General features: G+C 38.5%; 2 protein-coding genes across 5 annotated transcripts in view; one reads left to right on the plus strand and one right to left on the minus strand.

The window, feature by feature from the left end:
- LOC110064671 (uncharacterized) overlaps positions 1-20,190 on the minus strand; it is a 29,728-nt gene extending 9,538 nt beyond the window's left edge. The window contains exons 1-9 of one of the 4 annotated variants that reach the window (XM_020771757.2): positions 20,040-20,190; positions 4,818-4,912; positions 4,635-4,722; positions 3,641-3,787; positions 2,510-2,658; positions 1,784-1,933; positions 663-746; positions 291-408; positions 8-99 (exon numbers count right to left, since the gene is read on the minus strand). In XM_020771757.2, coding sequence (XP_020627416.1) covers positions 8-99; positions 291-408; positions 663-746; positions 1,784-1,933; positions 2,510-2,658; positions 3,641-3,787; positions 4,635-4,722; positions 4,818-4,912; positions 20,040-20,100 — 984 coding nt within the window. In that variant the 5' untranslated portion in view covers positions 20,101-20,190. Of the gene's footprint in view, positions 1-7; positions 100-290; positions 409-662; positions 747-1,783; positions 1,934-2,509; positions 2,659-3,640; positions 3,788-4,634; positions 4,723-4,817; positions 5,852-5,976; positions 6,299-16,600; positions 16,841-20,039 lie in introns of those variants that run through there. The other 3 variants (XM_020771756.2, XM_020771758.2, XM_020771755.2) reach the window with 3 other exon arrangements.
- The window catches only part of LOC110064674 (uncharacterized), a 34,308-nt gene continuing 14,659 nt past the window's right edge, over positions 4,882-24,530 (plus strand). The window contains exon 1 of the mRNA XM_089275067.1: positions 4,882-4,985. Within this exon, the coding sequence (XP_089131193.1) occupies positions 4,938-4,985 (48 nt within the window). The 5' untranslated portion in view covers positions 4,882-4,937. The remainder of the gene's footprint in view (positions 4,986-24,530) is intronic.

Consider the following 24,530-nt stretch of genomic DNA (forward strand, 5'->3'; position numbering starts at 1 on the left):
AACTTACGTGATCATAAATAATTCCTGGATATTGGTCCATAATGCCTTTCTTGGACAGCCACTTTACTATAATATTGAGATTCCTTCGACCAAAGCCTCCTAAAAAGAGAATCGCAAAGAAATGTTGCAAATATTATTCATTTTCTGTTTTTTCGAAGAAATGGTCAGAAGAAAGCTAGGAAAGAACACCAGGAAAGCCGCTAATTTCAGTGGAAATAACAGATTTTTTCTCCCCCATTTTTTGACCAAAATAACCTGTGGCGCAGTATTTGCGATTTAGAGTCACGTACCTTTGGGCATGGTTCCCACAGTTCCTTGCATGGCTCCCGTGGCTTTGCTCTCATTGGTGGGCGGAGTGGCCATAACCCCATCACTTCCCAGCCACACCCATCCCTCACCAGTCATACCCTGTCAGACAGGATAAACCAAATGTCAGTGCGTGTGCAAGAGAATTCGATACAATGAGAGATGACTAGTAGCTGGGGATGTTTGGGTAGGGACTGCCACTTCAGAACATGTATTATGGTATTATGGGAATTTATTATGGGACCTTCTTGTGCAAATGATAACGAAAAGAAAACACAAAACCAAGAGGAAAGAGGAAACTGTGTCTAGCGTCACTGGGATATCTGTAAGTTACAGGTTTTAACAAATCCCGTTACCTTTGCTTTTGCCGTTTTGAAGATAGCCCGAGCATCTTGGGGCAAACCAAAAACAAGGTTCACTCTTGTTTGAGCGTCTTTTATCTACAACAAGGACATAGACCGGAGGAGTAAACGTTTAAATCACACGAATCGTTCAGTTAGTAAGCACAACTGTGGTGTCAGCCAATAAACTAAATTTGGTCAGGAGAAATACTCCACTGCAGTCTCCTTGCTCATTTTAAAGGCATTCGTTAGCGCATCGAGCCTTTATTTACATCTTCTTAGTTAAATAACGAAAAAAACACCAAGAAAGTAATAATTAAGTAATTTAGGGCGAAGCTGGCCGAGGCTGAAATTTAGGAAAGATGTACACGTATGACAGTTAAGAAAGCTTCCAGGCACATTTTTCCAAGCCGCAACATTCGCAATATTCGCGCGCTAAAGCATTTTCCTCCACACGATTTTATTATCTTCCACTAATCCTTCTAATTAGGAAGCTACGGTTAACGGATCCTGTTCCCAGGTCAACGAGTTAACAATTCCCAGCACAACCGATCAAATAAGAACAGGGTCATAAATTTTAATGACCTATACCACATCATACGAAACTGGCAGGGGAGGGGAGACTCGGGGTCAAGTGTGGTCAGAATAGAAATCACGTGCTAAAAGTGTCTTACAAGTTGGTGATTTCAGACTTGAGTGGATTAGAAAGAAATGGTGCACGTTTCAAACTCTCGCCGGGAAAGACAAATACGGAGTATCCTTTCTGAAGGGAAACAAAGTTCGTCATTGGCACCGTCATGTCTCATTCGAGACGCCTCTTCGTTTTCCCACTGTTGCTAATTTTAGCAATTGTTAAATTAAGACTCGTTTATAAGCGATGATGATGCAATTTTAAAGTCATTAGAAACATTTAAGGTGGTAACAAGACGTTTCGAAAAGTAAACCGACTCTTAAGCAAACATCGATTACCAAGCAAAACGTTCAGTATTTGAAGTGACAACTTTCACAAACCGTGCCGCCTTTACTAAATAGACGCCAATGCTTCAAATGCCATTATAATGCATGTTTTAAGTCACTAACTGTCGATTAGTAATGTAAACATAGCGCCAAAAATACCAAGACAGAACAACGCTTACCAACTGCACTTTGTTGTCGACCACCTCAGGGCTTGCCATGCTTGACAATCGCGAAGAAGCGTGAATTCGAATTCCTTGAAACCGTGCTGCTGTTTCAAAACTGTCGGCAAGGTTTTTAGCGTAGCCGTCAGAAGTAGCTATAGTGCTGACCTGTATCAAGGGGTAAAGAAAGGGAGGAAGGAAATTAGAGAATGTCTGCAATTCTATACAATATAGAACCCTATTCTTTTTCTGAAAGGGTAACAAAACGTGAGGGTGTGTACGACTGCATCTTACACGATATTGTCCAAAATGATGGAGAAAACTCCTCTACTTCTTGAAAAACTGTTGTTTAAGTTGTAGAACCAAAATATACTGCTTTGATCAATGTTGAGAAGTTGGTGAGGAGTGGAGTCATCTATTCAGCCTGACTTTGTGTAAAATAAAACAGCTACGCTTGGGATTTATGGTCTTACGTAATGATAAGCCAGGTTTTTGGGTGCCAGGTTTGGGCAAAAGGAAAAATCTATCTGAATCTAAAGAGCATACTATAAACATATTCGTTCGTGTACGTCTGACTCAGTTTAAGGAGAAGAGAGAAAGGTTTATACTGGATCTTAGTCGAACCTTTTAATATCTCTTAATGATATCTGCCTATCGACTTCTACTTTAAGAGCTATAAGCAAGTGAGCTTGAAACCAATACCCTCAGCAGCATCCTTCTAAACACTGACAGCTAAATACTTACTCTTCTCCAGTTGAAATATGTCACCAACTCGGCCAAGGCTTCAGCTTGATTCACATCACTAGCGCACGTCCTGAAGAACCGAGGATACTTCTTCTTGTTGGACAGCTCTGCCGCAGTTGACGCATATGATATCTGGGTCATGAAAGGCACTAAAAGAGAATAACAACAAAGGATGATGATCAAACTATCGTTGCCCTTGTAGCTATAAATCTGCTTTACCATATTGACGTTCCCTCATTTGTCAAAGTGGCTAAGTCATAAATCCTCACTTTAAACACCCGTTTAAAAAGGTCAACGTTAAATATGTCAGCGCTGCCAAAAACATGTATAAGTTTTCAAAATCTCGACACTTTTATGTCGACACATGTTTCTCTACAAGATCCTACTGATTTTCGCTGTTGGTCGGTACATAAATACGAGTCACATTCGGTGAAAAGGCTACTCTGCAGTTTTATTATGCTGCAGCCAGTTTCAGTATGTTGTCTTTAAAGAAATGTTTATCACCGGTTCGAAATTCCAGACGAACAGGTCCAAATGAGCTTCACACGCCAAAAATTAACAATCACTGAATGAATAACATTTGTTCAGCTTTGGTTAATTCTCATGATACGTTTGATCCTTTCTTTAAGACAGAAGAATGCCTTATTAATACAAAGTTCTTCCTTTACTCCTCAATATGAATATATTACCATCGAGGTTTTCATTCTGTGTTAAAAAGGTAAAGCTATACATTTTGCTGCGGTCTGAATTGGTGTGTGTATAGTGTGCATAGTAAACGCGTTGGGGAAAGACTAAATAAACTCAATGAAACATGGTGTTTGCAAGAGATACTTCTTATTTACATTGCTTGAATTTTAACTACATTTTACATCGCTTTACACGAAGAATGCTATACACATAGTAGACAAACTAGCTTGATCCGAGACAATTTGTTCCTCAGTCGTCCTTCCGAAGTCAAGAGCCATGATAGGCGAACAATAAAACGAAAGGGAACAAACCCAACTACAAGAACAGTGATTGAGTTTGATACGGTTTACGGACCTTTACGCGTACCAACTACTGAACAAGTCCATAAACTAAACCTTGAACTTCCAAGACGGTGTTTATCTCCCAAGACGATACTTAGCTTACCATTGTCTCTAAAGTATTGATGAGATGCTTTGGAACAAGAAGAACGCATCGCTCCCACTACTCCAACAATATCCGAGTCAGCTGCGAGCTGCTGAGCTGCGATTTTACAGCTGGTGGAAGGGTTTGTACCGCCATCTTTGATCATGCCTACAAAGGATTGTCCATGAAGTTCATAAAATTTGATTTACATCTGAAATGTTCGTCAAAATTGACAGTACTCTTTAGAGCTACAGTTATCAAACATTTATCTTAGCACATTTGATTGTATGACATGAATTAGATAACAGCGGTTTGCCTAAACCAGTTTGCGTAATCTGCTTGCCTGCGTTTTATCTGACTCTTAAATGCTAGCAACACACGAGTAGGAAAATTAGCAGCAAAATTGGTGTACTTTAACTTAGTTGTAATCTCCCTAACTGTCATAGACTAGACCTACTTTGATGGCCAATCTGTGAACCAAATTATGGTTATCTCTTACTGTAGTACTGCAGGTTTAATTTGCGATGAAAATATGTCGAAAAAATTCGTTAACTTAAAGCGCAGTAATGACAGGACCCTTGCCAATTTTTCTGCTTCATGTTTAGTAGAAAACTAGATTAATTATTGGGTTGTTTAATCTGGTTATTGCTGTGTTAATTTTTTATCCCATCCACGTTCACAATTTGTCACATGTTATTGTGTGTGTGTCTTGCTGTAACACGGATGAGATTTTCTCGTAGCATGGCAAGAGTGACTTTTGCTTTGCCTCTAACTTAACAATTCAATCTGGAGACATTTCAGAATATTCGGACTTGCAATCGCCCAAATACGTTAGTATTGATTACAAAGAAGGAAAAACCACTCTCCAAAGATGTGAGAAACGCCGCCAATTCTGGGAGTGTAAACACCAACGGGAAGGGACAAATTCAATTGTTTCTTGGTTTAATCCGAACCCCATACCGGTTTTGTGAGTACCTTAAGCCAATTTACCATCAGTGATTAAATAAAACCTCACTTTTGAAATCCATGGAGAACTTGATTTGACTGCCAGCCTTGGCAGCATCTTCATTGATGAGCTCTACGGCGAGTTTGAACGCCGAACTCTGAAAGAACAACGTGAAAAAGCACACTGAGCAAGATTAACAAGAAAGTGGCTAGACATTACGCGGTTTCGAGAAAGAGGACACGAGGAACTTACCAATTCTTGTCCTAGGGATGCTGTGGCTCCTAGAGACTTGTCTAAGGCGCCGATGAAGCCAAGTTTGATTGTTATGTTATTGGCTTCGGCAGGTTCTGGAAACAAAATGGACACCAAAGAATGGTTGGCGTTAAAGAAGTGCCCGAGATCTTCAAGGCCTGCTTTCAGGTAAGGGAAAAGTAAAGCTTTTGAAACTGGATTTAGAAGTAGAACGAGGAGAATAAGACTTAACACGGGAGCGTTCATGACAAAATGCGACAGAAACAATAAGTAAGGTAAGACTTAGGCTTGTCTAGGCTATCACGTTTCAATTTAGCCAAACAGTCAAGATCGTTCTAGGCGCCTCCAGATCCAGCAAAATGATCTGACAGTGTAACAGCCCGACTTTAAAATAACAACATCAACAATTTTAAGATACTAGAGGAGAAATCTTTAAACTTTGATTTCCTGAGGTATTTCCGAACTGTTATCTCAATGTCCAAAAATCCATCCACTGTTTAAACACTTCCTAAGTGAAATTCGAAAGCCGTTCTTGTCTGGATCGCTGGCATCTTTGTTTTTTGGGCATTCTGGTAGCTATTAACTGATACTGAAACAAGTAGTAGCTATTAGTGAAACCATCGAGTAGACTCGAAACTCTTGCTCTAAAAGAACAAGTCTGTGACGTGAGGAAATTCTTTACAGGTCAAATCTGCCTTGTGATTCACTGCCAAGGAATTTACCTTCCCTTGACTACAGCTTTGAGGTAGTAGCAGCAAAACATAGCGACTTTGCAATGTGATTCTCGGTAAAATCAAATACGTTTGGATTATTTAAGCCCCTAAGTCAACGTTTCATAGCAGTGACACTTTGGACCTTGGCAAGTTCAGGAGCCACCCAACATGGGAAGCATATAATGAGCTTAACAGAGTCACCTATGAAGAGGCAACTCTCAATGTTGAATCCTAAGAAACACAGCCGAGGAAGATCACTATCAGTGCCATTGCATTGAATCTTGTTCAACACCTATTTAAAGGACTCTACAGGCGCTAGGCACTGCAAGAACCCAATTCTTTCCATGTGTCTCTACGCTTGTCCCAGATGATTAATTACCCATTGTGTGCAGTCAACACGCAATGGAGTCACCTTCCCAGGGTCTGTTCCTTTGCGCCTCACTTACCAATACAAATTGCTGTTAGAGCATATAGAAAAAGAGAAACCACCGCATGGAACATTTCGTGAAATTTAGCCGCTTAGCAAGAAGTGCTTGTTGCCGCTTCACTCTTCACACTTTGTCAAAATGAGAAGGCCTTTTGCACCAGTATGGTCAACCCGCCTATTTTATGGCGTCAAACGGTTGCGCGCGCGGATATCCGCATCCTCCAACACACACCGCATACATTGCGACGCATTCTTTCCACGAACTATTTTTTCAAGTTTAACAATCAGGAATTTTTAGCCTCCAATAAGAAGGTTAATCGACATAATGACCTACTCGTTCCCAAACTCACATTTTATCTCTGTGATCGATGATGCAGCAGGGAAAATGTACAGTGTTTTCAACAACGTCTTGACACTTTTGTAAATTGAACAAACTAAGCAGACAGTTATGACACAAATTTCACAAAAACTTCAAAATAAACAAAGGAGAAGAGGAGGAGCTATTTTGTACTGTAAAAACATTGCGTAAATAAGCCGGTCACCAAGGAAAAAAAAGTTCGTTAAAAATTAGTTCAAAAAATAGAAAAGCAGCTCAGTGAAATAATCTTCAGTTTAATTCGAGTAAATAAGATGATGAAGAACAAAATTTTTTCGTTCAACGCACACGTGGTCAAATTTGGAAAAAGTTCAAAGTCGTCCAAACTATATTTACAATATGAAGTATCTCTTTGAGAAATTCAAGGGCCTGTTTAAGGGATTTTTTTTTTGTTTCAAATGGGTATTAATCCACTGTAGTATTTAAAGTCGTGATTACACGTTCTCCGACTCATTGCACCTGAGAGATAAATCTTATACTCCTCTTCAGTTTGTCCAATGGCATGCAAAGGAAACTTGATACGGGCATGATAGCGTGCTGCTAAATAGACAGAAACAATCTGTACTAATCGGCCACTGACTGGAGCATTTCCTGATTAAAATAAACCTGATGGAAAATACGACAGATTGTGGATCATGATTGTCATATACATTGTCAATTTGAATTCAACCAAACAGGCGGTGCTCTGTGATAAGTGGATCCATTCCAAGGTATTCCTAGAATTCGTAGATTCTGAGATAAGATAATGAGATTGTGGTGTACTTTGTCACCGGAGAAAATAAATCTGCGAGAGGGTATTAAAAATACAAGAAACAAAATTAAACATAAGGATTAAAAAAATTTTTTTAAAACAAAATGACAAGTGTAGTCTGGAAAAATAATTCAATAAAAACGCATTGCGTTAGAGTCTGTGACATTTTTAAATCCTTTCTCCAGTTACCACACAATCAGGGTTCAAAAGCAAGACTGTAAAATGACACCACGCTACAAGATGGCAACAGATCATTAATCATTATTGTTTGTCGGGTATAACAACTGATGAAATCCTGCTAACAAGGTTTTGATCGAGAACTTTTAACTCACTTTTGGCCTGCATCAGTTTGAGGAACTTTTTGGTGCTGCGAGAAAACATTTGCATCGCATGTTGGTAACAGATGCCTGCAGGAACGAACAAGTGAAGACAAAGGAATGGCAACGCCCAAGAAACAGAGACTCTTTCTTCTGTTTCTTCGATCCTTTGCGTGGCACCATGTAATTTAGGGTGAGCGCTGCTTTTCCATAACGCTGTTTCAATTTATATCTTCTGAAATCTCAAATATTACAAAAACGAAGGAACACAACATATCAAAAAGCATGTATAATTTGCTAGTTGATTCATCAAACCGAACGAAACTTTGCCTCATATGATTACTTCGTCTCGCTTGCTAGATCACAGTACCGTCGTTCGCATCCTGTGTTTTATGCGTCGACGTTTGCTAGAAGCAATTCAATTTGACAACGGACTGTTAATCTAAACTTTTAACATTTGATTGCTTATTGATCACGCCTAATCCAGGCTACTGGAGTATGTTTTTACAACGATTAAACCAGACACAAGGCATAAGATAGTAGATACAGAAAGGAATGTCTACAAGATTCGTGTGTTGCAGTCATCCATTTGAGAATGACAATGGTGACAAAGGTAGATAATGTAATGTTTGAATGAAACACGGGATTTAAGCTTAAATCTGAAGCAAAATCACTTCTACAGTGCAGTATTTTAATCTGTCTTTTTGTTGTTTCAAAGCGATTCGAATACAATGTTAGTTTTCAGTGTTGGTAACTGAGGGATATGAAATGTCTGAACTGACTCACTCGGCTTTGTATTTCATGTTCCTTCAAAACTGCACATGTTTCGTAGTTCTTACAAGTATCAAGAGTTTCAGAAATAATGGGAACAAAATCTATTGATAGCCTTTTAACGATCCTAACAGTTTCAAGGTTGAAAGCAATCAATTCAGAGTCAGTAGTCGAAACTCATCTCTTAATAGGGTATGCTTCTCGACGCCTCAACAAAATATGCTTTTATGTCGGGTCATACGTATTGAGATCTTAAATATCACGAATCAAACTCTATAGATCGTGTTTTGCTATTTCAAATAGCTTAAAAGTAGGAAGTAATCGATTCATTCCAGTGTTCCTAAACCGTAATCTCTGAATGGTCTGAATAAGCATGTACACACTACATGACGCATCTCTACATTGTACCGTGTGGTGAGCAGAAGAGAAAAAAAAGCTTCAATTCAAGCCAAATTTAAGTGACTCTCTTCACGTGATTAGTACGGTTTTATAGAGGCAATTTAAACGTTACTGTTTCATAGAGGTGATTTTAATAGTGCTGTTTCATAGATTACTAGCGACCAGTAGATAGTACAACCTGATTCGTTTCAGCAGACGAAAACAGAAACATAATGAGCAATCGACACTCGGCGTAAAATGTTTGTGCGGCGCTAATACGCACCAAATTGAACTTCAATAGTACCAGCCGAAGACCAGCGATTATCTTTTAACGATCCTAATAGTTTTTTTGGCGCAAGTAATCGATTCTGTTCAGCGTTTGAAAGTTTAATGGAGCTGTGTGGTGGTTCTAAGTGTAAAGGGCTTCCACAACTCTATTTGATCATCTACACTGAACAATTCTAAAATGTTCGCAGTGACAGACCTGCGTCTGAATAACTGTGGTTTAGGAGACATAAATATCGGTGTTTGACCACTTGTTTGCCAAGGAATTCTGTTCCCACTCGTTGAAGCGATAATTGGAGCAATTGAGGTGTTCGGAAATCCTGAGTTAGTTAAGACGTGATGCTAGAAATCGGCATTAGCTTCACAAACACAACTCTTAAACCATCTGCTACGTTTTAAATTTTGGTTCATAAAACGTTTTTATCTGGAAATCGCTCAAGACAATTTTATGTAAGCTTTATATCGGTATAATCAATTTAAAATCAACCATCATTTTGACCTGACTGTAGTTATGTAGCTTCTCATCTGAACTCCAAAATCTTCAGACGTTTTTACCAAGGAGACTTTCTCAGGTCCTGTATTTTGAAGCTCCGAGGCACAAAACAGGGCCTAAATAGCTTTCCACTTTAGTTTACCTCTTATCCACAAGTTACTGAAAGCACTGAAACTGTAATTTCAGTCGTGAATGCAATAAACAAGAGTGTGATCCTTGACAAATCATTTTAGAAATTGTCCAATATATATTGTGCTACAATTTTGTGTAAGCTATACATCGGTATATTCAATTTAAAATCAGCAATCATTTGGTCGAGACTGTAGTTTCAATACTAGGTTTATGTAATTTCTCATCTCAACTCCAAAATCTTCAGACGTTTTTATGAAGGAGGCTTTCTCAGATCCTGTATTTTGAATCTAATCAAGGTGGTCACAAAACAGTGCTGGGATAGCTTTCTCCTTGGTTTACCCCTTTCCTTTAAAAGTTACTGAAAGTCCACAAACTGCTGTTTCAATCGCGAATGTATTTGACAAGTGTGTGAGGCTTAACAAATCATTTTAACTTGCTCAATATACATTGTGCTTTGCATGCCGTGAAAAAACATTCGTGACTTTCAAGAGAATGCTCACTAGTTTTGAAATTCAACAAAACGGTTCTTTTAATTTGTAACGAGTATCATGCTAAGTAAAAGAAAAGATACACCATCTTATTTGCATACACCGGGCAAAAGGTAGACGTATTTGTGATACGATTGTATTCAATATATTTATAATGTTCACCATTGCTGATCAGATTAGATTCGCTGCATCCAAAAACGTTTTCCACCACATTCGTTCCCAGGTACAACAGTCTTTTTCTAAAATTTATTATTTGGGGTTGTCACGAGGAATCAAGGGCACTGACTAATAGTTATAAATGATTTGTTTCCTCGAGCGTATACAAGTTGTCACAAGGGGCGCGTTGGCCCTTACTTCTAGCTTCTTTTCTCGCCAGTTTTTGATCAGATATTGTTAGCACCTTTCAGTTAGAGTGATAAATGGCGACGAGAAATTGTCTTCGTTGGCTTCTATACTGATCATCCTGAACCAGCATTAGAAAGAATTTTCATTTAAAAGCTAAGTCGAACAAAGAACCAGAGGAAGCATTCTCTGTGTAAAATTATTTGTTTACTCGAGGACAACCAAGGACTGTAAGAACGGCCTACAGTGGTTGAAAAGGGACAGAGTAGTAGCAAATATACCGCTGTTCTTTGTGGAAACGTTTATCACACGTAGTACAGTATAAACTACATGTATGTTGTTGCTGTTGTTGTTGTTTTTTTTTTAAATATATATCATATTCAGTTAGTTGGCTTTATTTAGACATGCACACGGTGTAGACCGAAATGATTTCTCTGAACGGGAGTAAGATCGTCGTGCTGTCGCATTTCGGAGCAGTGGTGTGACTTAATGCATAGACAAATATTTCTGTTCTGACGGTTTGCATAGGATTATTCATAACAGCATAGTATTAAGTGGTAATATATGACGAGAACAGTACAAGTAACATTCCTGTGAGTTCCTTGACTCAATCTAAACCATTCTAGCACAGTGTTTCTGCAGTTCAAGCCTCGTCCTTCCTTTTCCTTGGCAGTCATGATGAACCACTAGCGTTATTTATTTATTTTAGCCTTCTCCTCTAGTCCCTAGCTTCCAAATTAACGATCAGAGGAGAAGACTCGTAGGCTATGTTTTGTGCACTCAGATGAAATGATGAAAATAAAGCCCATGTCATCTCTGGCCTTAGATCTCTCTATTCTGATTTACGTTTAAGATCGTTCAATCGAGGACAAGTAGATAACTCATTTTCTGTACTATATATGCCTTATGCTACAATACTTTTCAATACGCCCTACACACGTTATATCGCTCTCTTTATTTTATAATAAAGTTTAATTACCTCCTGGTCAACAACTTTTTGTTATTCAGTTAGTCTAGCGATTACTGTTCAATAAATTGTTGTTCAGTGCCTAATTGTTGTTTAGTTTATACGCAACTGCTACTCATGCATTCTGTCGGGAAGTTTGTCCTAACACTGCTTTGGGGAGAGGAAAGATCCTCTATGCTTTAACTGTAAATGGAAAAAATAATTGACAGTATCAAATCAAATCTAATGCATGGCATTGATTTGATTTACAGTTTTACACAAACTTTTCTCGGTGAAACAAAATGACGAATTGGCTTCTTTGTTGTCGTGGAAATTTGGACTGAATAATTGTCTTCGAAAATAAAATATACTTTTGATTTAGAACATAAGCACTGATTAAGCTGAAGTACGTTGCAGTTCTTCAGCCACAAATGTGGCAAAGGCTTAATTTGTCTTCTCAGCAATTATGTAAATTGATATTTTTCAATCCTCTTTGATATAAAGATCTCCTTCCAAAACTTATTGGACTTAGCGGAGCCATGAAAATACCAGGTGTTATGGAATCGAATAACAGAATAATATTTTAAGCCTCTCTGCTTTGAAGTATTTCTCAGTAAAAGCTCCATAAACAAAGATAGTCTTCTCGCACTACTTCAAGTGAAGATGTTAACGGAGGTTTTCTACGTCAACTTGTAAAAAATCTGTCAGTACGAAAGGAAAATAATGGTCCAAATTTTCGGCAAAATAACATCTCAGGCAACAGTATGCTAGAACCCAGTCCCACAGTTATTAACGTGCAAAAACTGCGCCAGAACGAGGCAAAGTTGTTTTGAAACATCCAAATAATTTAGAATCGGTATCTTTAATGTGGGAATAAATCTCTTTTCATGGTAGACCTTGGTTTAAAAGGTTCAACCGCAGTAAAAAAAATTAAGGAAGGAAGCTTTAAAAATTTTAAGTCGTGATATTTAAGTAGTTTCCTGATCGGCTACAGTGAGACTCCGAAGGAAATACAACGCTTCATTCTTTGGACTTACGTAGAAGGAAATAAGGAGTGTGACTCAAAACAAGAAAAATAACACAGGGAAATAACACAGAGAAAACAATATTTCTATTTAACAATGCTGACACTTTTATTTGTAAAAAACTAGGTTACTTTACATATGAAGCACTACAAATAAGAGAACTTTGTAACCCTAGAACTTAAAATGAAGAATCTTGTAACTAACTATGTTTATTTTTCTTTCTGGTTGCTCTTGTAATTTGTTTCGTTTTTAAATTTTTTATTTAGCGATTCTGTATTTAGGTAACACCATCTATATGGGAATACCAATAAATTGGTGTTGTTGTTGTTGTTGATTCCGTATAGCGACCAGAAGCAACATTGAAAATGTATTATATGCAAGTACTTCAACTCGATACTGTTATTATTATTACTGGTTCGAGGGAGTCATTTTTCTGCCTTATACACTACTGTATTTTTGCAACAGTGATGTCAAGCTTAATGATAACATAAAGAGAAAAAGACACAAGTGATTTGCTACGTTCCATTTTAGTTTCCGTTTTCTCTTTGACGCTTTGAGCAAATAGTACATGATTGACTGATTGACTCTTCTCGCTACCTTTTTCGCTCGAGAAAACCTATACGAACCTGTACACTCTTTTTTTATATATATAAGAACGTCTAATTTTGGATCGCGGAGGCTGAACGTTCTCTCATTTTTTGCGATTTGAGGCTGAAAACGTTCTTAAGATGTTCTAAATTTACATGGTATATAGTATTTCAATAAGTCAATTCGGACGTTACCAGGAAACCTATCAAAGTGCATTGCTTGCTGAGATACGGTATCAAGTTGCTTACACATACTTGCGCGACTTGCTTGCTCTGATGCCACGTGCGAGATGTCTCGCCAACCAACACTGGCTAAATTTAGCTTTGGATTAAGCATTGAACATAGAGATTCGCAACGGGACATAAAGTTATCAGATTTTGTGGTAAAAACAAAGAAAAAGTTCACATGCAGCACAGGCAGCAAAGCTTTCATTAACCAACAAGGGTTGTCTGTTCACGTTATTAATCGACTCTCAACCTGAGGAATGTTCTTAATAAGTTCATAAAATGTTGGTTAATCTCTGCCTCAACGTTTTTGTAAAAAAAAAGTTCTTATAAAAAAAAGTGTATTGAAACTGTGATCTTTACTAAATAACACTTACGCAAAAATATAAGGTGTCCTCTGTTAGTAAATAAATAATAGTTATACAACGCATTCGAGTGGCATACCATAGCGGAATAATCCCTTCTGACTTGTATTTTCTCGGTATACAGACGAGCCTTAACGCTATGCCATAGAAAATACAGTGGCCAACATAACTGAATCAACTGATCCGACACACATAATGCGCACGATGGGAAGATTGGTCGCAATACCGTCGAGTGTTAAGTGGCATTCCTGTCTTCTGACTGGTTGTATTTTCAACTGATGGCATGGTATACAAAGTGTCTTCTAGTGCAATTTTAGTCAGAAACAACTACTATATTTTTGACTTCTAAATTGACTGTAACAATTTTTCGATTGCTGCTTAAGTTCCGAACACTATTAGAATACATTGTTCAAATACAGTGGAATCCCGATTTTTCGAACCCCCAAGGGAAACGAAAATTGGTTCGAAAAATCGGAGAGTTCGAGAAATCGGGGGTATAATAACAGTGTTCGTCCGAGGAGAGGGAACGACTTTTGGTTCCAGTTAACGGGAGGTTCGAAAAACTGAAGAGTTCGACAAATCGGGATTCCACTATACATGGGAATTGTCGGCTCTTTTCCTTTCTCTTTCTGTTTAAAGATATCTTTGATGCGATAATTGCTTTGAGTTATCTCTTTACATATTTGAAAGGAAGAGCAGCGCGAGTCACATTTTTCTCTTGTCTGTACAAGTTTTTCATTTTCGCTGGTTACAAAAGCGTGAACCAAAGTAATTAAAGAATCCCTCGATAGGTATTTCTTAATACAAGAGGCATCTTTTTACGGTTTCATCATCACTCCTTTAGTCCAAAACCACAGATATAAAAACTCTTTACTGTAAATGACATTACGTTTCGTTTATTATAGTTCGGAGAATCTTGTGGTACATCAAGACACATGGTTGACAATTCCCACAATTTTTAAATGATTTTAACAAACACCGCAAACACCAGGCGTTGATTCTTCTCACTGAAGGACCCTAAAGAAAGAGTCTACACCCAGTGTATCCCGCTAAGACCTAACAGAGTCACAAAGCCCCATGCTTGGAAATAAGGGTGCGTCTGTTTCTGAGAACTTTCAGCTCAGAAGTACAGGAATTCTCTCTCAGACTTGTCTCACCATACCCACAGATTAAATCATTTCTTCTTTTACTTTTATCCTACGTCAATTTTCAAATTGAAATAAGCTCGTACGCGTAGGTATGTAACTTGGAACAACGCCTGCCATGCTTCGATAACAAGTAAATTATTTAAACTGGGATTATGTACACTTCCTATGCTGTCGAAAAAGTAAAATCACAACATGCTGACTCTTTCCATGTTTCATGTTAGACTAAGCTCAGCATTGTGAAATCTATGGCTGACAGATCTCTCAAATTACAAGAACAACACATGTCCAGGACGCAGTGACCATTGGAATATGCTTTCAGAAAGTCACAAAGTTTTACCTAAAGCACTGTAACTTAGAGAATTAGATCCACAGGCTGATATTACCGGCAATACCGGGGTGTAAATGTGATTTTCGTCTGTCAAAATTTTAAAGATGATGGATTGTAAACTAATGTTCGTTTCCTGTACAAAGGGAGGAATGCAAACCACATCAAATAAATCATTGTTCTGTTGAGAAATACGACGCAATGTCGCCGGCATTTCCGTCAAAAACACCCGCAGGGGGGCTGGCCAGAAATGGTCTTGTCTTTGGCCTGTTTTCCAGGCGAGAAGGTCGAGAAGAGGACTAGCCGGAATCAAAAGGTCCTAGCCTTGTACGATTTGCTCTGTTCGCAAAGCGGCTGAAGGGCAAATAAACATTTCGCTTCAGTTTTCAAGCTATGATCGGCAGACGTGACACATGTACATTTTCCTAGAGCGGCTCGACCAAACCGCAAAAGACATTTCCTCTTTTCAAAGGAGAGAAAGCCGAATTGAAATTATTATGCTTTTGATTTTTGGAAATTCAAGATTACGCGCACCTGCCCAGCGAGCGCGATATTTCTGGAACAACCAAAGAAAATGACGATCGGATTTTCGCCGCTTATCAACAAACACGTCACATCTCTTAAGAGACATAATGGATTCGCGAAAGTGTTGCATTGAAAAGGAAGGATTATGAACCGCACCATGTGTTTACATTAGTCCCACACGTCACTCCAAAATTAAACGTATACAAATAGAAAACGAGCAACCCTCTTTAAAACAAGCATTTAAACTCATTAGGGGCACATTCTTCAATGTATTCAAAACATGATTTTGTAGAGGTTTACGACTTCAAAGGAAAAACCAATTCCTGATCACAGATTTTAAAAATAATTCTCTTTGCGCCAGCTTCTCACCCACACCATAATTTCACACCTCGAAGTGTCCGTAAGAAATAGAAAGCATACCTTTCAAACAAAAGGATGGAATTTGGGAACGGCTTTCAATGTTGTTTTTAGAGCAGTAAACTCCTAAAAAGCTCTGAAACCTTCTGCCATAAAAAAAAATGACGAAAGGCTAAGCTTTGCTTGAATAAAACGCTGAATTTCACGCGGCGTAAATGAATTTACAAATGTAGTACTAGTGTATGTTCTTCCGTTGCTGAACCAAAATATGATTATCCATGACAAGTTGTCGAACATTACATGAGACAGCTGTACCGCTAGAGAAACTCAGAAAGTGAAATTGTATAACAAGCACGAAATGAACTGAAGATTCTAAAGAAATAAAGTTCAAACTAGTATCGTTTATACAAACCAAGCTAAGGAAGTACAGACTATATAGTAATTGAAGAGAACGACAATAAAATATGCGAGAACTCTGAGCGCCTTATCACACCTTATTCATACTAGGTTTAGTTGGCTTTCAAACTTTCACACCAAAATGTTTTAAAACCTTTCCACAGTTTACAAGGTTAGCTGCGAAGAAAAAGAACAGCAGTTGATGGTAGTTTAAGCTTCATCTAGGGCTAAACAAAACTGAAAATAGACGAGACACTAACAAAACAGTCTGCGCGAATAAAATGCTTTAGCAAATTTTGTAAACCTCTGTTCAATAATTCAGTTGTCCCTGCAGTGCACTGTATTAAAAGAAACAAAAATAAAGAAACCACAGCAGAGGCCAAGAGTCCGTCAAATTAACAGTGAACTTACCTATTAACTCGCCGGATGGGCCAAAAATGTGTACAAAGATAATAACCAACAACACAAGGAGCAAAACGAATCCAGTGCATACAAAGTGTAATACTGAAGGCCAACGGTTTCTCTCCGAGTCCATCTTGTAGAAGACTTGTAGCCTTCGCATTTTGATCAGTGAAATTTTCACGATTCTAGAGCTAGTATAATGTGTAACGACGGATCCGCGAGGTCTTGCAGGGTTACTTTCGACGCCAAACAAAATGAAACACACTTACTATAGTAATAGCCTTTGAAGAGGAAATGAATTAAATACTTGCCCTACGTAATGCGCGCGTCATCACATTAAAATACACTAATGCTTTTGACTGTCACATTAGTTTCCGCCACTGGAACACCTTTAATACTCTGGTGTTCTCGCCAAGCAGTGACGCTTTTGTAAATTAAGGGCTTTTTGCGGAGCAAAGGATTACAGCAAACGAGTCGAATTTGTTACGGTCATTGCAGAATACGGCCGCTGTTTTCGTTTTGAGATGGGGTTGGGGATGGAAAAATATTTAGCATGTTGTTCAGTGCGCACGAATTTACAAATTCATTCACTAATGGAATTTTTTGGTCTTTTCAAACCGTATAATGGATTTTTGATTAATTAGATTATGTATGATTCGCGAACAAAGGGATTCGAGAGTGCGAAATGCTAAACAAAGTGATTGAAATCTCCACGGTAATCTTTGAGTGAGTTCTTTTTAGTCGGGGTCGCAAGGAAAACGTCTACTCACCGTGGGGGGATACCGTCTCTTACGGCAATTTCATCACTGATGAAAACCCCACAAGTGAATTTTCCAATATAGAGGCGACTTGGACAATGCAAGAGTCACACTATGGAGATTCGCGCGCGTCATCGCTCTATTTGTAACATTCAAACATGGAGGGTGATATCAGATTTACAACTTATCTATTGTAGTCTGGGAAGCTGAGAACAAAAACATGGTGCACATGTTACTGACACACTTATCAACGAAACGCTGGGAGGACAAACTTACTTACTAGGAGAGCTGACAAGAGTTGATAATATTTTCGAAAACGCAATTAAGATCCATCAGAATAGAAAGAGGTACAAGGACGACCCACGCTAACAGGTCAGCGCGCGAAAGCAGCTAAATTGCATCTTGCAAAGCAACACTAATCTTAGGCTTAACCTTTGCACGTTCTAACAAGGTAATGAAAACTTCCCGCGGATTTAAGATTTATTGCTCTATAGCGGACCGTGTATCGCCTCTGTGAGAACTAATTGAAAACTATTATGAACAAATTTTTCTAGCTTCAAATTGTAATATATATACGCGAGCCGAGCAATGACCATCTTTGACTGAAATATTAAGTCTTTTTTTGCCGCAAACAAAAGATTGATTCAAAATGACGCATAATTTAAAGTAGTTTAATAAAGTATCTTTTCAATCATATTTAACTGATCTTTACATATACATACTACATTACTGCACCTAGAGCAGCAAGATTTCTTACGACGCAGAAAACTAAGTTTCACTCAAAAACAAATTTTTGTAAAAAATAGAGACATAATTAATTTTTCTTCAAAAGGTTTCTTTTTATATACTGTTCAAGTATAAATGTTTTAGAAGTTCTGGGATATTTTAACTCTATCTTCTAATTTGGTTCCGAGTTTAACTCTGCGAACCAGGAAATCTTATTAGAGAAATGAACTAATCCAAAGATTACAAGTGGAAAGAGTAAAAAGTAACAAGGATATTCTTGTTTTGTGTGATAATGACCAGGCTCCTCGACTATGCATTCCCAACTCACTGATTACAAAATCCGTCAAAATCAAAATAACTACCGCACTCTAATTCTTCCGACAATATTTCTTACATGGCTAGAAATCACCGAATCTTCAAATTGTGTTTTCCGACCTAACATCCGCAGAAATATTTCAAAACCATGGTAAAACAACAACATTCAGATAAAAATGTTTGCTTTGAACATGTGGTTTTTGAATGACAAACTTCGCTCGCGGACTCCTTTAGTCACTTTTAAAATTTACGAACATAATTACAACGAGAAGTATTTTTGATGAGTTTAACACGTCCACAAGAAATCAATCTTTAAGCCGCTAACCTTTCAAGGGCCAATAGTGAATCCTCTTGGTCACTATAATGATCTCAAACCGAAACGTTAATGCTAGATGATCTTTTAAGTTAGAAAAGAAGCTTCTCTCTTGCGTTTTGCACAAGTAAATCAGCCTCGAACGAAACTGACTGGTAAAACAAGTTTTATGATTCCTTCTAGTTCACAATAGCGTGGTGAATTTCTCTCGGTTGCGTGTACACGCAAGGAAACACAACCGAAACTGAGGCCTTAGTCACAGTTCTCCGCCGCACTAATTGTTCTTACGGGACATTTTAAGGTGCTGACAAAGGCAAAAGTTGGAATGTACTCAATTATAGAGACACATAAGTAAGCAAAAGCCTGAAAAGCTCCTCACTGGAGGTGAAATATTCGCCAGAAAATTTGCCACATCCGGACAAGGCGCCTGTAGGGCCTTCGGTTAATTTTTTGTCACCTTTTCGCAGACTTTTGTAATCGAAGCAGCCATAAAGCTGCTCTTTTCGCTTGCAAAACGTTCCTCAACTTGAACCTTCCGGAGGAGCGCGCTTTGCAGGACGGCGTTCACAGGCTAATTCAAATATTATTCATAATCAATGCACGACGCCGAGGATTTGAGTAGTTTGTGTCAAAAAGTGAAAAATGAAGTAAGAACGACCCGACCGAAACCCCATGAGCTCGCGCGCAACACGAAGTACTGCTATATGGAAAATCCTCGATGAATGAACCGCTTTTGATAAACAGAAAAAAAAGAAGTACTTTGGCTGTCGAAAGAACAGCTTTATGATCCAAGCATGTATTTTGAACGCGCAATGATGCTTCGATTGTCTCTATCTTCGCTATCCAAATTTCCTTCTCTCAGACCACATTCCGGACACCATAACTCATTCTCACACATATGTCATTTTTACACCTCGGACTCTTCAAATCTCACTCAAACCCCTGCTTTTCTCTCCTAATACTTCCTTAGTCTTTTGAAAACTACGGTGTTCTCTAAAAAACGTGAAACGTTTACGAGCTAAATGCGCCGGCGTATCGCCGTGTCCAACGGCGGCTGTCAAGACCGACATTACAAACACGCGTTCATGAAATCGCCGACTCGCTCGCGAAACGATCCGGTGTTTTCGTTCTTTACGAACCACTTTCAAAGCCATTAAGATCTGCCAGTGCGGGAGGAAATCACACTGAATGATTTATAGCTTTTGCCTAAACTGCGCTGAAGTTTTCGCATAAATCAAGTGAAGTTTCCACGACCTTCGACAAGGGGCGGTCAAAGCCATGTAGGATTGCTCAGATTACATATTTACGTTTACAGAAAGAAATAAACCCTACTTACCTCTGCATATATACTGGATCAACAAAGAGACGATTAGCATCCACGTACGGGACGGTCCCATATTCAGAGAGAGAGGTTAGCGCGGTGTTTAACTGAAATTAGAATACAAACAATACGGGTGCTTATATACTCTCTTATGGCCACTCAGTGTTTGCGGCATCAACAGATAACAGAGCAATGACTGGCACGTCAGGAGAGTTTTTTAGCGCTAGCATGCATCTGCCAGAGGTGTCATCGCTTACCTGACATATGTCAAGGCCGGGGAAAATTTGATATACGAGTATATGACAGCTAAAGCTACTTAGCAAAGACCTTACGACCTCGTTTAGTTAAATTTACCTACTCCAAATGATTTATTCGAATTGTCTGTTCCCTTCGATCCGCGCTTGTTGTTGGAAATTTTAAAACGATGAAAAGCTAAGTGTGATGTCGTTCCGGCCAAAAACCCCTGTGATGTACAAAAGAGGATGACTTTTAAGAAATCTAACAGCTTTCAGCCAATCATAGCTGGCGATAGAGCATTTGTACTAACCGCACGACTGGTGTTATAAACCAATTGCCCCTCGAAACCCATTCAAGACCATCCAAACCTCTCTCGCTTAATAACAAGATCTGTTTTTATTTAGCAACCCGCCAAGGCTGAGCCTTTTAAAGTGGTTTCCCATCGAGAAAACATTTGAAAAAGCAAGCGCTCCACATTTGCTTGCAGTGATTTTGATACAATAGCTTCTTTGCCGCTTGTCAAGTCAAAAATGGCTTATCATATCACCACTAATTACTCTTATTAGTATCAGAAATACCGCCTTTGAAAAGATCATATGGCATACTGGGCTGGGTTGAAGGATTGACAATCAACATGCGAAATTCTTCTGCGAAACCCTAGCCTTGCGGGAATCGAATTTTTCTTCTTTTTGAATTTATCTTTTTGAGTATGTAATTCCTGTATTCGCTGAGGAGTCTTATGAGACGATCAATAACCGAAATTTTACAGCGGTTATCACTTTGCTAAACATACGGTTGGAGGAGAGCTGGATAAGAATACTTGGCAGGCAGGAAGTGTTGTTGATTTACGACTTCATGAAATGACCGGAAGCCCGTCTGTCAAAAATAGAACGCGATCGAGAAATTGTTTGGAGTCCCGGAACTGAAGGATTGTGAGAATACTGGATTGGCTTGACCCGAGGGTCAAACTGTACATATTGTAAGACTTATCCGCTAACAATCTTATCCCAAGTTTTCTTCAGTTTTTAACCCGTCAGTGTGTATTTTCTGTCGTTAAACTGTTGAATAGTTTTAGCTGGAAAGAATTCGCCGGGTATAAACTGACTACCGGTCAAAGCAGGTTACTTGATGGATATAAACTTTCAACAATCTTGAGTGAGCTGTTTTGATAGGAAGCGATAGTTTTTGTGATATAGTTTTAACAATAACTTTATAATAACAATACAATATAATGACGGCAGGCGGGATATATTGATAGCTAATACACGGGCAAAAACAAATATCAGTAGAAATTTGCAACCTATTCGGGGTCATATAATTAATAAAGAACACAGGAAAATTTAATAAAGAACGATCGGATGTAGGTAAAAAGAAGATAACGAGAGTTTTATAGTAGGGACACTCGAACTATACTGAACACTTGACATTTTTTATTGCACTTGTTTTCTGCCGGTGACTATAGAATGAAGGCTCCTCGTGTCATTTACAAGATTAGCGTTTTTGCTGTTGTAAAAACGCTAAAAACGCTAAATGCTCTTGTTAATGTGAAGAGCCCTGATCAAGTTCTATAGTCGCTCAAAAAAATGTACAAACAATGTCAAGTGTTATAGTCACGGTTCAAGTGTCCTCACTGTAAAATAACCAAAAGAAAAAACTGGTCATCAACTGGTAGAGAAGTGAAATATATAGAACACCTTGAATTTAGAGCTAGTCACTTCTGACTGGCAAAAAGTTATCACTTCAAAACGACGGAAACTTTGAATAGTTTGCTTGACTAGAATAACACCAAGAGAAGTCAAAGGAAGACAAAACGGAACTGCCATAGTAAAATCTCCAAAGGAGATGGTCACAGAATCTCAAGAAGGCCGGGCCAGGCAATCTGTGGGAAAGCTCAACTAGGAAAGATAGAAGTCAATCATGATCCTGAAAGCAAACGGTTTAATAAAGGGCTTCTGCCTGCTTGCCTGCCTAGTTGCTTGCTTCTGGTGAGGAAATTTAATTTTTGTATGCTATATAAATCCAGTGGGAAATTTAAATGATCTTCGATTCCAAGATCTGTTCGAAGTGGACGGCAATTTCGTTCGTGTGCTCTGTTAGCATGGCAGGCGTATTGCCCTGTCCGTGAAATAATCTATAGCTTCAAGACAATTGTCCCTGTAAAAAACTGCAAAGAATGTTTCTAAGTCCATATGAGCAAGCTCGTAATCAAAGGGTACAGTATACCACTGAGGCAAATTGCTTGCGGGCTAAAAACGTTTCCTCTCATACATTAGCCTCCTGAGAAAATTGATGATATAAGGATCTATAAGCAATATATGAAATCTTTCACTGATACAGCTACAGGCTACTATGGTGCAGAACAATTACAGTCCTTTGGTAAATGCTCGGCGTTTTTATACCTTGGAAAAGAGTACTCATTTTTGCACGAAAATTAGTGGTGAAAGCAGTGGAGTGAAGCGCCCACTTTTTGAGTTCAGTTTTCAGAGGGATCACGAGTAAGCGTAATAAACTGTCTGTCTTTTAGTGTCCCAAGAATTCCTTTTCGAAACTGGCGATTCTTCGCTTCGGTTGAACTGAAACGAGAGTAGAACATTTTCAAATACTGTTCAATGTAAATAATTTTTCTTAGCTCAGCACAATTGAGTCAAAACCAAGTGTGGAGATTGTCCTTAGTGTCGGCCAGGCTCGTTTGATCTGATAAACCCTTTCCGCTAGAATATAGAGCTACAAGCCCCACTGGTAGGAAAGCGTTGGCTGTTTATCACTTCTTTTACGCCTCAAAAGTTATACAAAGCGATCATGTAAATGAGAACTTTTTATAACACAGTAACATTTGTACAAACTATAAGTATGCAACTAGTGAAAAGAAGGCTGAGCACTGTTCTTTAAAATTCAAAATGTTCTGGGGCCAAAGCTTTCTAGTGTGCAGAGTCCGTTTTTATCGTTTTTATCGTTTTTATCGCTGTTTGAGATTTGTTTATTGGCATCTTTTAAGTCCTTCACACCACTACAGGAACAAGCACTCGAATTAAACGCTACTTTTTACACCTTCCACAACTCGAATCTCGAATTTTGAGCAGCTATAAAGGTCATCTAACCGACTGAGAGTGAATGAAATTGTTCCACCTTCTCTCTACTTCCATCGAGCAAGTTCCACAAACATGTCAATTTTACTATTTCGATTTCTGCTCCTGGTGAAGCTCGTTCATAGGCGTGGATTAGTCAGAGAAGCAGCGCATACACGAAAAAAATATCTAAGATTCAGTCTACTATAAGTTTACAACAAAGTCATTGACTGAATCAGGGAACAACCCCTTACGAAATTTAACTGTTGCATTCAATGCAAGTTGTGTTTGTCTACTTCAGTCAGACAAATCTGTGTGCAACGCAGCGAGTTTATAACAGGCGAGTGTGTTTGACTACGATGTTTCGTTTTCTAAAAGAGAGTTAAATAAAACGGTATGAAGGACATAACCGTGATGAAACTGAAGCTCTCAATTTTCATTACTTCTTTTTCGTCGATAAACGTATCGGAGTAATTAAAGCGGAGAATGATCAGTTGAACTCCGAAGTTACGTCGTGTTTTACTTCAAATAAAATCAAGTTGACTATCAGGCTGCTTGCTTCGTGACTTAATGTTTCCCATATAGATTTCTTGTAGAAAAAGCTCAATTTTTTTCTATCTCCTAAAGAGGGCTATTTTTTCTATTTTTTTTCTGTTATAAGTAGTTATACATGGACAGTGAAAACCTGTGCACCCCTTTGCAACAATGGACTCTTGAAATGATCTACATTGTTGACCGGAAAGCGTCGAACAAACCGCATTCGCCGCCGCATCAAAAAGACTACAATGTTTGAGAAATTGAAAACGGCATACGAAATTCTGCCACTTACCTCAAAAATTATAAAGATAACTCCGCCTGTTGGTGGGAAAACGCGAAGAATAGAGACTATTTTAATATTGTTGGAAAATCTGCATCCGATCTGCGGTGGACCAAAGGAAATTGTACCAATATTTGACCGTCTGCCGTAATTACTGGGGCGGAGCTTTCGACAACATTGCGTCAAACAAGGGACTTAAGCGTCCACAATAACTACCGGCTTATCGCGCGAAACGTGAAAGGCACGGTCAAAAATTAAGCCTAAAAACTGTTGAAATTGTTCTCACAACACAACAGGGCGTTTTAGTTTCAATTTTTTTAGCCCTGACTCACTTCGTTGAATTTCTAGTTCTTGTTTTGGCCTTCTTTACAACAGATGGTGTGCGAA

The sequence above is a fragment of the Orbicella faveolata genome, unplaced genomic scaffold (genome assembly GCF_042242905.1).
Source record: "Orbicella faveolata isolate gen_17 unplaced genomic scaffold, um_ofav_v1 contig_36, whole genome shotgun sequence".
Lineage (NCBI taxonomy): Eukaryota > Metazoa > Cnidaria > Anthozoa > Scleractinia > Merulinidae > Orbicella > Orbicella faveolata.